The sequence below is a fragment of the Delphinapterus leucas genome, chromosome 18 (assembly GCF_059928025.1).
Source record: "Delphinapterus leucas isolate spDelLeu-1000000601 "Yukka" chromosome 18, BTC_Dleu_Yukka2, whole genome shotgun sequence".
NCBI classification, from domain to species: Eukaryota; Metazoa; Chordata; class Mammalia; order Artiodactyla; family Monodontidae; genus Delphinapterus; species Delphinapterus leucas.
In genome coordinates, this window is record NC_143146.1 from 72,479,783 (window position 1) to 72,494,100 (window position 14,318).

General features: G+C 37.2%; 1 protein-coding gene and 1 long non-coding RNA gene across 4 annotated transcripts in view; one reads left to right on the forward strand and one right to left on the reverse strand.

Moving 5' to 3' along the window:
- The window catches only part of UBL3 (ubiquitin like 3), a 70,316-nt gene that overhangs the window by 45,805 nt on the left and 10,193 nt on the right, over positions 1-14,318 (forward strand). For both annotated transcript variants that reach the window (XM_022574575.3, XM_022574576.3), the window contains one exon: positions 11,268-11,376. In XM_022574575.3, coding sequence (XP_022430283.1) covers positions 11,268-11,376 — 109 coding nt within the window. The remainder of the gene's footprint in view (positions 1-11,267; positions 11,377-14,318) is intronic.
- Positions 1-14,318, reverse strand: part of LOC111175198 (uncharacterized) — a 117,006-nt gene that overhangs the window by 20,815 nt on the left and 81,873 nt on the right. The window lies entirely within an intron of this gene.

The following is a 14,318-nucleotide window of genomic DNA, read 5'->3' on the forward strand; positions in this document are numbered from 1 at the left end:
CAAGTGATAAGTAAATGTTAGCTACCTGTAGCACACTGACAATTTTAATTGTCAAAAGTGTTTGGAAATGTGCAGGGTGGATTGGGGGTGAGAGAGGCAGCAGGGAGAACCTGAAAGGATTTAGTAACAGAGAGGGGAGAGGAGAAAACAGGGCAGAGTAAATGATGGCTCTGAGCTTTCAAGCCTGAGTGACTGGGAGACCGGGAGAGCTGAGCAGAAATAAATAAGTTGGGAGGGAAACCTGTTGTTTAGGAAGGGATAAGTTCAAATTTAAACATATGATTTTGAGGGGACAGCAGGCTCTCTAATTAGAAATGGTCGCCGACAGTTGGAGAAGTGAAAGTGGTCCTCCATGGAGAATGGGGGTGTCCCAAGCAGAGGCAGCTGAGGCCTCGGGTGTGGATGAGGATGTCTCCTGGATAGGGTGTTGGAAAGAAAAGATTGATGAGGGAACATTGGAAAGCCCGTATTTGGAGTAAGTGCAAGAGGAAAGAGAACAACTAAAAAGAGGTTCAAAGGAACAGGAAAAGTATTCTCCAAAGTATGTTTTACTGAACACTAGGTCTGTGGGATGGTAACGGGTAATATGGGAAAGAAAATTGGTTCTGTGGTTAAAAACTACAACTGTGTGAAAGTTAAATGAATTTGTTCATTGCAAGAATTCTCTGGGTTTTTAATATGTTAGCATACATGGCAAATCTCCAAGAGGGGAATATATGAAGTAATGTTTTGCAGATTTATCCGATCACTTGAACCCTTTTCTCCCCCAGAATACTTAATGGATGCTAGTGTTCCAGAAAACACATTTTGGGAATTATAGAGGCCTAACAAGGAAAGATTTTCAAGAGGGAAGGAGTTAAACTGTGCCAAATGTTGCAGAAAGACTAAGGAACATGAGAAATGAGAGGAAGCTATCTATACTTGATGTTTTTTATTAGATGGCCCTCGGTGACCTTCACGAGTACAGTTCACTAGTGTGACTTCAATAGGCACTGGTTTATAAGGGAATTAAAGATAAGAGTTAGTGATGTGACCAGGAAATCAAGGCAGTGGGTTTACATCATTACATCTCTGTTAATTCAAATACGAAGTGTGACGGATAGGAATAACTTGGTCATTAGTGAATGTTTATATATCCTGTGCATTTTTATTATGCATAATAAAATGGTTATATTTCTAAATAACATGCCCTTTTTGTTTAATGTTAATCATATATTAGAGCTGGAAGGGACTTTTAACAGTCATCTGGGACAATCCCTCAGAGAACTATTAAGCTTTTCTTTCTTAGGGCAAAGGCACACATTAAAATTATTTTCTTTTCTAGCCACAGCCAGACCATCAAGTCTAAACCATTTTCCTCATGTTTTTTTAAAAAGTGGGAGGGACTTCCCTGGTGGCACAGTGGTTAAGAATCTGCCTGCCGATGCAGGGGACACGGGTTCGAGCCCTGGTCCGGGAAGATCCCACATACCATGGAGCAACTAAGCCTGTGCGCCACAACTGCTGAGCCTGCGCTCTAGAGCCCGCGAGCCACAACTGTTGAGCCCACGAGCCACAATTACTGAACCCCGTGCACCTAGAGCCCGTGCTCTGCGACAAGAGAAGCCACCGCAGTGAGAAGCCCACGCACCACAACGAAGAGTAGCCCCCGCTCGCTGCAACTAGAGAAAGCCCGCACGCAGCAACGAAGGCCCAATGCAGCCAAAAATAAATAAATTAATTAATTAAAAAAAAAAGTATATGGGAAAGATAAGACTTATCAATTGTGTGTTTTTAATGGGTCCATCTTATGTGAATTTTACTCTAATATTAAAGACCATTTTGGATATATACTGTCCTTTCATTTGACAGTGATGCAAATATTTAACTCACAGTTACGCTGTAAAGAGGAAAGTCATTTTGACATCCTCTAACAGCAGGTGTAGATAATTTTAATTAAAACTGTTTCAGCACTTTTTTGTGATAAAATGGGCCATAGAACTGATGGCTGATTTTCTGTTCCATGCAAATCAGGCTCTGCATCAACACACCACGCCCGACAAATCTGAAAATCCGTACTGAGCGGTGTAGGCCGGAGTGGTCACACAAACCACTCCTGTGTGCCACTCAAGGAAACAGACTTGAATTTCAGTGACCTTCTTGCCTTAGCCTCATTGTCTGTGGAGGTGGGTGAATGCTTGAGAGCAAACCCAGGGTACTGGAGAGCTACTGGTCATCTTTGTATCTTCTACAGCATCTAGCCTAGTTGCTTGTTTAACAGACATTTGTGTGTTCAGTCTCTGGGAATATCAGCTGAAAGTAGAAGTCTTGAATACTCTGATACAGACCCCTGTTCCCCTTGGAAATTCACAAATTCATTTTGGCACATGAAAGATTCTGAGAAGTTTTGCAGTGAGGAAACTTTGAATTTTGCTTTATAAATTTTTTGTGTGTGTTTAGATTGTAGTAAAATACATATAATATTTACCATCTTAACCATTTTTAAATGTACAGTTCAGTGGTATTAAAGGCATTCATAGTGTTCTGCAACCATCACCACCATCCATCTCCAGAACTCTTTTCATCTTGAAAAACTGAAACTCTTTACTCATTAAACAGTAACTCCACATTCCTCCTTCCCCAAGCTCCTGGCAGATACCTTGTTTGAATTTTTTAACCTGGCACTTCCAAACTTATTTTACGGTAAATGAAAACTCTTTTCCTCTTGACATTTACTTATATTCTCTAGAAGTTCCATCATTCAGAGAAATGCAGGATTAGTTTTCAGCTAGTATGTAGCAGATAAGGAGTATTTTTGCCTCAAAAGTTGCCTGACTCCTAAGAGAAAAGCAAGCCCTTCTGGAGTGCCTATCTGAATAAGACATTAAGTCCAATATTTTGAAAGCTCTAGAGGAGACTGGGAGGGTGGTTTAGGGAGGCATTGAAGTTATGCTGGAGCAAACCCTGACCTAGGAGAGAGGCTTGGGTTCCTGTTCTGCTTTGCCACTAACTAGCTAGTCTTCCAGGGCCTTTTGCCTTGTCTGTTCCCTGTCTAAGAGCTGGATGAATCCTGAGACTCCCTGCAGTCTTAAAAGTTGAATGATTGAGGAATACTGTAAAAGGCATGGAATTTATAGTACTGAGAATTTGATAATAGCTTAGAAGAAGTAGGAGGAAGAGCATCTGGGAATTGACACCCACAGGAACCTCAAATGTAACCTGGCACACACCTCAAATAATGGCAAAGCCAAGACAAGTGTAAGAAGTATAGATGTCTGAAAGATTCATGCTGTGTCATACCTGGATTTATCGGAGTAGCTAGGTGATTAGAGAGAAGAGACAGTGCTATATAGTAGGTGCCAAAATACAATGTATGTAAGGAAAAGTTCTAGTACTTAGTTGGTATTCAATAAATATTAGTTTCTTCTCTCATGATTTTAGGCTGTTAGCCAAAAAACTTAACACCATTGTATTTCCACTAAGGAGAGGTGGGCAGAGAAAAAAACTGTCACCTTCCTGAAATACATGAAAATATATATTATGAATATAGAAAAAGTTCTCTCCCTTCCCCAGTGTCCTTTATTGCTTTGCTTTTGCCATTTCCCTTTCTCCTGTCTGTAATTTAATATATTAAGTGCTTGGTTGACAGAAACAATTGTACTGAACTGTTGTTCTTATTAAAGTGAGTTATAAGACCTAAAAATCCTCAAAACAAGGGTTTCCCTGTATACAAACCCAGTGTCCCAAAGAGAGTGCTTTACTTTCATTCAGAGTTGCTGTTTAGTTGATAGTATGTGTAGGAAATCAGGCTGCTACTATTTCATATTGAAATCTTGTTAAAGCAGCTACTTTGTATCCTATTTAGGGGCAAGTTTTAAAGGGATATCCTATAGGCAGGTTTTTAAGTGATGCAAGATCATAATTTAATTCCATTACTAACATGTTTTCTAAGTTTATAGGATTTAGAACTTGAAGGAAAAATTATTAAGAATAATTTTCAAGGATTCTCAAGAAAATATATTATCCAGTTTTCTCATGGAATTTTAATTTTATCCAAGTTTCCCAAACTTATTTTAAAGTAAATGTACATTATAAAGTATCTAAAGAAAGAGCACCATGTGGTTAGTGTTACATGACTTACTAAACTGATGAGGGTTATGATGACGATGGTAACAGGAGACTTGTGATAAGGGTCAGTTAGGCACTTACTATGTGCCAGGCACTAAATGCTGCACAAATTTTAAGCTACAGTGTTTGATTTTAAATTGTACTTGTAAGAACTCAACATTTTCTTTGTTTCTTCACTGATGAAAAAAAAAGTCAATCTATATAGAAAGCAAGTAGGCTAATTCACTCTTATTATCAATTCATTTTTATTGTCCAGTGGTCAAAAAATAATGAATATAAACAGTTGATGGGTTCATGTAATTCAAAAAGCGTTAAGTGTTGCTTTGGGATGTAGTTCTCCCACGTTTTTAAATGAGTCAAATGTTCTGGAGATTAACATTCCACGTAACATGAGATGTTGTAAAAGTTTTACTTGGGACTTAAGCTAGAGAACTCTCTGACCTCCCCTTTACCTATTTTTCAGGGTAGGTAAGTGTTTCTACAATTAAAAATAAGGAATCCCACTGAGTTTTTACCTCTAAAGATTTCATATTTCATGTATATTAGACTCTACATCATTTTAAGTGTTAAAAAGGAGATAGAAACAGATCCCATTGTTTTAATCCATTTAGCAAGTCTCAGTGTACCTGAGTTTATGACTACATAATACAAGTAAATTCCGAGACAAGAATTCAGGTGTATTTTCTTAGAAGTTAAAATCTGTTTTCATGAATGCCTTATATTAACTTCTTCACAAATAGGACTGCTCCTTCATTCCAGTAGAAAGTAGGAATGCTGTCTTGGCTTCTTCAGTTCTATTTTGAAATTCTTCTCCTGCTCTTCTTTCAAAAATTTAGTTTTATCGTTTCATCCAGGATGGTTAGGCTCGGGAGAATTTTTTATGCCATCCCCTCTCAAACATATGAGCCCAGAGTGTGTGTGGATTGGGGTAGGGAGCATGGGGCACCGAGCGCTCTGACCAGAAGGAACAACCTGGGTAAAGGCCTTGAGGCAGGGAAGAACTTGGCGATTTTGAGGAACTGAAAGAAGGTACCTGTCATTGGGGCATAGTGGGGGCAAGTGTGATCTAGATGACAGAGAATAATCATGGAGACCATGGTGAGGAATTCGCCAGGACCACTTGGTTTGCTTGAGCAGAATGGCAGACAGCAGGTTCTGGGTTGTTAGTGCACTGGGTTCAGCTCTCAGCTTCCCACTTGCTAAGGTCTCTACACTCCTTCCCACAGCTCTGAAATGTGGGTAGGAACACCTGCGTCAGAGCCTGGCTAGACTAGTGCTAACTAGGTACCTGTGTAGTAAGCCACACAAAAGACGGCAAGCTGGCAGCATTTTACTTCTTTTCCCTGCCCTGGAATCTCCAGCTCACAGGTTCTCCTTTCTGTTCTCTTTCATGTTCATTCAGCAAATATTTGTTGAGCATTTTGTAGCCACGCCTGTCCTCCATAATTATGTTTGTATGTCTCATAGCTTCAAGGGTATGAAATCCTCCAGGGATTTCATATTAAATGTTTTGTAATCCAGGCACCAAACATAGTGTCTGTTTCAGAAAACGTTTGAATAAAACAACTAAAAGAAAGTTTGTGAAATATATAATTATCATATTTAAGCACTGCAGTTACTTGAATAATTTGTTTTAAATCAGTCCTGTGTAGAAACATGAACACATTCCTCCTTCATTCCATTTTTCTTTAACATACAGTTAACAAAAATTCAAAATATGCCATTTATAAAAATCCGTAACTCTAGAAAAGAAATGCTTATCTGTTTTCAACTTCATACCTTGTCTTAAGTCAGTGGTCGGTTTATATTTTTTCCTCTAGATCAAGTAGCTATTTTAATACAAGATTATGTTTTAAAATAAGCGCTTTTCATCTTCAAATGAAAATAAGAAAAATAAGTAGAGACAAACATAATACCATATCAACTTTTAGCAAGTTGAGCGCTTGTTTTTACATCTTTTTATTTCAAGGTAATTATGGATTCACATGCAACTGTAAGAAATAGTACAGAAAAATCCCACACACCCTTCGCCTACTTTTCCCTAATGGCAGTATCTTGTAACTAGTACAGCAGCTCAACAGGAAACTGACGCTAATAAAATCCACAGACTTTATTCGGATTTCTCCAGTTTTGCATGCACTCATTCGTGTCTGTGCAGTTGTATCACATGTGCAGATTCATGTGCCACTTAAACACAGCAGCACACATTGCAGTTCCACCCCCGGGATCCCTGTGCTTCCTTTATAAACACAGCCACTGCCTTCCCTTCTTCCTAAAACCTGGCCACCACTCATCTCTTCTCCATCTCTACCTTAGTCATTTCAAGAACATTATATCAGTGGAATCATATGGTATGTAGCCTTTTGGATTGACTGTTTTGTTTTTTTTTTTACTGGGTATAATCCCCTTGAGATAAATTGAGAGCTTTTAAAAAGTGATTTTCAAAGAAAGTCTAACATCTTTCCCACTGGCCACTTATTCATCCTTTAGCAAAAAAGGCAGGAATGAGCACTGCAAAGGCCAAGGTGCTTCCCTAGGAAGTGGAGTAGCGTGCCCCAGGACTCAGTTTACTCCTCAGAGACTCTCAGGGAAGTCAGGAGTTCCTTTTTTGATCAACATGTTGATCTTTTTGTAGAAAACAGTCATATTTTCAAATTTCTTTTACAGCGCATGGTCCATCTCCTATTGCCCGTTTATATTCCAGTTAGTCCCATCTTCCATGCCACCTCTTTCCTTCCTCTAAATTTTTCCATCCTGACCAGTTGAAAACAAATTGTTGAGTGAATTAAGCTCTAGATGAGATTTCTCCAAATTGATATAATGTAACAAATAGGAATGGCAATCAATTTGACCGAAAACTTTTTTTTTTAACTTGAAATTACGTGCATGGAAGAGCTTCTGTTGTTTCCATTGGCCTGACGGGAAATTATCATGGTAGTTCTACCACACTAATAGTCTTGTTTTGATTTGTTTTGCCTCAAAAGTAATTATAAAATATACAATTCATTTGGATGACCTAAGTGCCATCCCTTGGGGATTTCATTACATAATAAGAGCTCTGTCTCATACCAAGTCATTGAGTCCTAATTAACAGTTTTGTTTTTAGATAAGTATGTATATCAGTATATCACATTTTAAGCTGTAAATAAGAGTGTTGTAATCTGTCGATGTGTTGAGAATCCCACTACCTCATGAGCAGAGGCTCTTTTAAGGTATTTTATAGATTGATTTGGCTTCAAAGAAGTAAAAAGGTCTTTCATTAATGAGTATTTAAATAATTAATACATAATCTTCTAAAAGAAAATTCCTACAAAGAAATTTGTAGGAATTGCTATACATTTACTGAGGGGAGCTATAATTGACATTATTTATCTGAATAAGCCTGAGAGATTCTAACTATAATATAAGAACAATTAACTGCTGACCAACCTGTGTAGCTAGATGTTTGTCTGGGTGATTGCTTTCAGGACTTCTTCTAAAGGAAATGATGGGAATTCAGTGTTTTCCTCCCTTGGTGTTACAGTCCTAAGATATACTTGACTGCATACTGAGGCAGATGGATTCATGCTTCTAGTCTAGGGACAAGGCTGTCACATAGATATAAGCATAGGATCAAGTCCAGACTCATCTGTTAATCTAACGTATCAATAAACCCAGTCTTTATCTTCATTTGAAAACTAGGCACAATATACATGTTAATATGGTAGCTCAAGATTAACTTCACCTTTCAGAGCGCCTTACTAAATGATAGCATTTATATAAATTGTGGCATATTGCTGACACTAAAGATCCAGACCCGGACAAATTAAACACTGAGGGTTCTACACATTGAAATATCCACATGTCCGTGTCACTACCACAAAATTACTATCCATTCTCATTCTACTTACTACACTCGTCATTTAATAAAATGCCCAGAATGTGGAAGCCTGGATTTTGATCTTGGTGCTGACCTATCTAGTCTACATCTCTACTTGAGTCTTCAAACTGAAGAAACTGAAACATTAGTGAGTCAACAAATACTGGTTGAACACCTACTACGTGCCAGGCACTGTTCCAGGCAGTGGAAGTGTTTCAGGCAATGTGTTACTTTACTCAGCCACTTAATTTTGTGGGTTTATTGCTGTTAGTTTTAATTTTGGACTTAAGCTTCTTTCCAAATGCAGTCTTTAACTGCTACTGTCAGTTACAGATAGTTTAACGGTAAGATCTGATAAATTCTTAGGTTGATGTACTTTTAGACTTATTCTTGCAGTTGTCATGTTCTCCCCTTTCCCCACCCAAAGGGGTGATTAGTTTCCCTCTAAGTAGGTTTTAAAGTCCTACTCTGCTTTCTGTTCTCATTTTGTAGCCCAAAGCCACTTTCAAACTTTACCACGCATTATAAACTTAAATGTTTTCTGGGGCCAGCCAGGTCCAAGTGTATGAAGCAGACCAGTGTGAGTGTATCGAGATTAGTAGGGTGTGTGTCAAACTGAAAAGTTCATGCCCACCTGTAAACATTTCAAAAAATATTTTTTAACCTGTGTCAAGCACATCTACAGGCCAGAAGTTTTCAACATTCTGAACATCTAGATAAACATAAATTTGTTAGACCGTTGACTTTTAAATATGAAAGTGAAATATCAGTTTATTAGTGACAGTGATTATATCAGTTTTAAAATAGGAAATGCCAAGAACTTTGCAGCATGAATGCACTTAGTGTTATGTATTTATGGGGTGGAGGTATGTGGATTATTTTGTTTTTGTTTAATGTATTGTGGATGTCTTGCCATGTCAAATCATATAGATCTATATCTTACGTCATTTAATGACTGTGGGAAATTTCCATAGTAAGGATGTGCTATCATTTACTTTTCCATTTCCATATTTGATGGATATTAGGGAAAATCTAAAGTATGCGTTAGTGTAAACTTTATAGAAGATAAGGACTAGGTCCTCCTTCCCTCTTTTCTTTGCTATTTTTAAATATAATTTGAAGAAAAGCTCAATAGAAATGAACGTTAAACTTAAAAGTTGATTCCAGGAAATAGTAGGTTCATATCACTTACATAACCCTTAGGAAGCCTGAATTTAATTATATTTCTTTCTGGTTAAGCAGAGACATGTGGCTGAACCATTATGAAGGGCATAATTTCTTGGGCATTAATAACTGAAGGGCTGTTACACAGTAGTTTGAAGCTATTAAAAGATTCCATATAAGTTCAGAGCAAATATGTATTTACCAATATTCACACGTAAAGAGACAGCCTTGAACAGTGATATATGTGTGAGAACTAAAATTCACATTGTATCGTGTAGATGTTAGGTTTCTTGCTTTGGGAATCACTCATTACTTGTTATAGGAGATGAATAAGGTGGTGCTTTCTTACAATAAAATCATTCTTGCAAACTATTACTTGAATTTTGTTCTAATGGAACTTAAGAGTTTCTGAATCAAATTACTTCTTTATAGCAGTGTGATTTCATCAGATCTCTTCCTGTATTAAGTTCTTTGGTCTAAGTTCATTTTAATTAGGAAAGGCAGCAAAAATTCATATTGGACATATCGAAAGGGCTTTTCACCTGAAATGTAGATTTCTTTTTATCTTTTAAAATACTTTAAAAATTGAGATATAGTGTACATACAGTTAGAATACAGTTTCTAATATGGAACCCAGTTCTATTCCATCTACTATGGAATTCCGTTGCATTCCATTGAATGCAGAATTGTTTGTGTATAGCATTTTTTTTTGTTTGTTTGGTTTTTTTTTGGCGGTAAGCGGGCCTCTCACTGTTGCGGCCTCTCCCGTTGCGGAGCACAGGCTCCGGAAGCGCAGGCTCAGCGGCCATGGCTCACGGGCCCAGCCGCTCCGCGGCATGTGGGATCTTCCCGAACCGGGGCACGAACCCGTGTCCCCTGCATCGGCAGGCGGACTCTCAACCACTGCGCCACCAGGGAAGCCCGTGTATAGCATTTTTCGGGAGGAGATATTTTGTAACTTTCCGCACACTTTCAAAGTGGTGAGGCACTGGGAGTGGCAGTGGCCGCCGTCGTGGCAGATGGTAAATCAGTGACCTGGTGTCCTGGTGTTGCTGCAGTGGGCACCAGTGTTTTCACTGTAGGCTTTGTCATCTTAAAGATTTTCTGGGGTTTTTTTTTCTGAGGAAAAAAAAAATGTTAGCAACTGAGGAGGAGAGCTTGGGTAACCTAGGACCTGGCGCAATTCAAACTGGTACAATGACATTCTCTGTTCTCTCTATATAAAGAAGCTAGGCTAGTCCCAGCGCTGAGCTCAGGACTGGAAGTTTTAGGAAGGTGTTATTTGGTCTCTTAACAGACGCCTGGAGGTATAGAAAACCGCACTTGTAATTCTGTAACTTATAGGGGAAATTAATGAATATCGTGGTTTTAAATAATATCATTAATTATGGATAAAGACAAAAATGAAAAAGTGAACTTTTTGGAAAATACATTGACTTGGAATTGTAAATCCCGTGGACCTCAAAATTTGTAGTTCTCTCGTCCAGTTTAGGTTTTCCGGTGAGGGTGAATCTGTGTTCTTTGTCACACATGGCGCCTCCTCCCCTTCCCACAGAAATGAGCGATCATGTAATTGGGATTAAAGTAATTACAATTATTGAATCCTCTATTAACTCTAATAAAGTTCTTTAAAATTATAGTTTCTGGTTCATTTGTTTAGGTTTGAAAATTTTTTATAGGATAAAAAGTTGTATATAATCCTTGTCTCTTTCTTTTTCCTAAGAAGCAGATTAGCAAGTAACTATTTTTCCTGTTTAGTGATGTGATCTGCAGGGTAACCACTATTAGCTTTTCAATGGAAAATGTGTATTTTGTAGTTATAGTGATAACCTGTAAAAGTCCAATTCTGAGCATTGCTGGAGTAGTTAAGTTTAAAAGTATAATGAATTTTGGTTTTCCTTTGTTCGTTTATTATGGTAAATTACCCCCCCCACATATATATATTAAATAATGGAAATAAAATCATGTCTCAAATTCCCATTCTTTAAAAAGAATCTTTTTATAATTTAAGTAAATAAAAACCAGAAAATGGCATTAGTAATAACTGAGAATGTTATTGAAATGAAAAGATTATGAGTTATTATTTTATTTTAAAAATTTCAAGATTTATATTAAAAGAATCATTGTCTTCTTTCAGATAAACTTGCGCCTCATCTTGGTAAGCGGGAAAACAAAAGAGTTCCTGTTTTCTCCTAATGATTCTGCTTCTGACATTGCAAAGCATGTGTATGACAACTGGCCAATGGGTGAGTGGTATTTTTCTCTTGGGAATGAATAATGTTAATTCTTCATGCCCTACCTTGTTTCACAAACATTTTGAAAAAGTTGTAAGTAAATAAAAGAGAACAAACAAATGATTGAGGGTATAAGGCTTAAAGTTAAGGGGGTTGCTGCATCCTTCCTGGGTTTTGCTTTTCAGCTCCCTCACTGCAGAATGATAACGGAGCCAGTGCATCAAGTCCCTGGTTGGCTTTAGAGCTGTTTTAATGTATTGATAAAAGAAAAAAAATTTTTTTTAAAGAATACACAAGGTAGCTAACACACACACACACACACACACACACACACACACACACATACACACTTTCATATCAGTAACCCTATTTATACCAAAACACAAATAAAAGGAAAGAAAAACTGTCTTTAACAAATTTTAATACGTTCTCTTTGGTCTATTCTATACATAGCCTATTTAAAATTGAGCTTGACACAAAGTTAATTTCTAATTCATGTCACTTCCTGTGTTCTCTGAACTACTACAAGGTCAAGAAGGTATAAAATCCATTTATACGTTGCATTTTCAAGCCAGTATCCATGACAAACAGAATTTGGGCGCGGGGGCGGGGTGTGTGTATGTCTTATTCCTTTCTCTGGTTCTTTTCTATGTAATAAGACTGGCTTGCCATCCTCAAGTGAGTCTTTAGCTTATGTTCTTCCTTTAAACTTAACCCAAGTCATCTTGACCCTTTCAATGGCATGTACCATAGTGATATGACTGTTTCAGCTGATTTCACTTAACTTTACTACCAAAGCAGCTTGGACTTTTAAATCACAAGACTTGTTTTAACAAAGAACACAGTGTATACAAAATGAATCAATTACGTCAGTGTTTCTCAACCTAAAAAATATATGTGGAACTCCTTACAGGAAGAAAATTCTTGTAGATTCCCTAGTGCTGACTTATTTTTGTTATAATGTTTATTTTTAAGGATAGAGACATATAACTCAATTAACTCTTTATCCTTATTAACTTGTATACAACCATAAAACTAAAACAGATCTACAAAGAAAATGCAAATATAACTCTAAAACCGGTAATGTTCAAATTAACAACTTCAATGTGCCACATGATATATTTTTGCTAAAACTAACTGCTTGCACCATGAATATGGTACTGTTGAGTGTGGCATGCCTCTGCTGCTACTTGCTGTATGAGAACCCAGTTATCTGCAGATTCACCACAAAACCTTCATTCACACAGTGTACCAAATTGTCATTCAGCCTTCACTTAACAAGAATGCATCGTTTATGTATTAAGTCAACCTCTGTTCTTTTCTTGTTAACCTCTTGACAAAGAAGTACTGCTTGGCACCAGTACAATCATAAACTTAAATGCATACATGGGCACTAAAATCCCAAGGCTTTACTTGGTTGTAAGGTAATTATTTGAATTATCTAGATAATCTCTTGCAGATTATCATTAAAATGAAAACAGAATCTAGAACTTATTGAAGAGGACTTTGAGACCCTAAGAACCTGTCTTTGTGGACTCATAGACCTGAGTTTAAGAAATACTCTGCTTTAGACAAACACTTTCAAATGACTGGATCTTTCTTCTCACTGATAACCAAGGAACAAGTCAACACTAGCTCCTAAATCAGGAAGAGACTGAAGCTAGAGGTCATAGATAAGAAGGAATTTCAGAAGAGCTGAAGTAAACTAAACTTGGGTTCTTAGAATACTGGATTTTCTTCATAGCCAGACAGGGTAGATAAGTAAGAGTATGGAAAGCGTTTTTAAATACCTGTGTGGTGGTGATGTTGTACTAAGTGTAAAGATGCCTTTTGTGACTTTTGTGGGGTGGAGGTTGAAGATAGGCTTTTGACATCTGTGGGCGTGTTGTAGAAAAGGGCACTACAACCCCGGCTGCAAGGGTTACGCCATAACTTGAGGTAAAGGAGATAGTTTCACCTTCGTGATTGTTTGACTTAGACATTAAAAGTAGTTTCAGTTCCTTAAAGTATCCTGATTAATGGTAAACAAAGGTGAGATTCAAGTGCAGGTCTGTAACATAGTTTCCCAAACCATCTACCAGTGTTGGAAATTGTATCAATTCTACGTTACTTATTTTCATAGAAAAGGTTTTTGAACCCAATCTTTTCCTCAGTTTGCCAGTTCTACTCAGCAGTTTTAGACACTGCAGGGAATAAAAATAAATAGTTTTTATTTTATATAAAACATTAAAAAATCTAGGTCTGCTTTGTATCGCATAATGCACTAAAGGTCAGCAAATGTAAATATTTATTGGTGCTAATAATAAAAGTAGTGAGTATTAAATTAGTAGAAGGAAATACGTTGTGCAATATATTTTTGGAAGGAGTGGGTTTCCTTTGGTATATTCTTGTGCAGCTTAGTGGAATATTGTTAATAGATGGACTAGTCAGGCACATAGTGTTATTGGGTCAGAGTTCCAAAAAATAACCCACTAAATATATGTTGCTAGTAGCTGAAATTCCTCCTGTAAGCATTATTCTTCTACAGGTCTCTTTAAATTTCAGATCCTCTGAGAAGGAAAGGAAGATAGCGTGTTAAACCACAGAAGCACATGAGAATCATGACACTCTGTGTAGGATAAAGAAATATGTGGCGTCAAGTTTCTGCATCTCAAAAAAATACTTTAAACATTTTTAGAATTTTTTTTCCGTGTAAATTAGACAATTACTGTCATTTGTCTTTATATCTTGACCAGAAATATTCATATATCTGATAAGGGTCTAATATCTAAAGTATACAAGGAACTCACACAACTCAACAGCAAAAAAACAAACAATCCAGTTTTAAAATGGGTAGGAGATCTGAACAGACATTTTTCCAAAGAAGACACACAGATGGGCAACAGGCACAAGAAAAGATGCTCAACATCATTAATCATCCGGGAAATGCAAATCAAAACCATAACAACATGTTA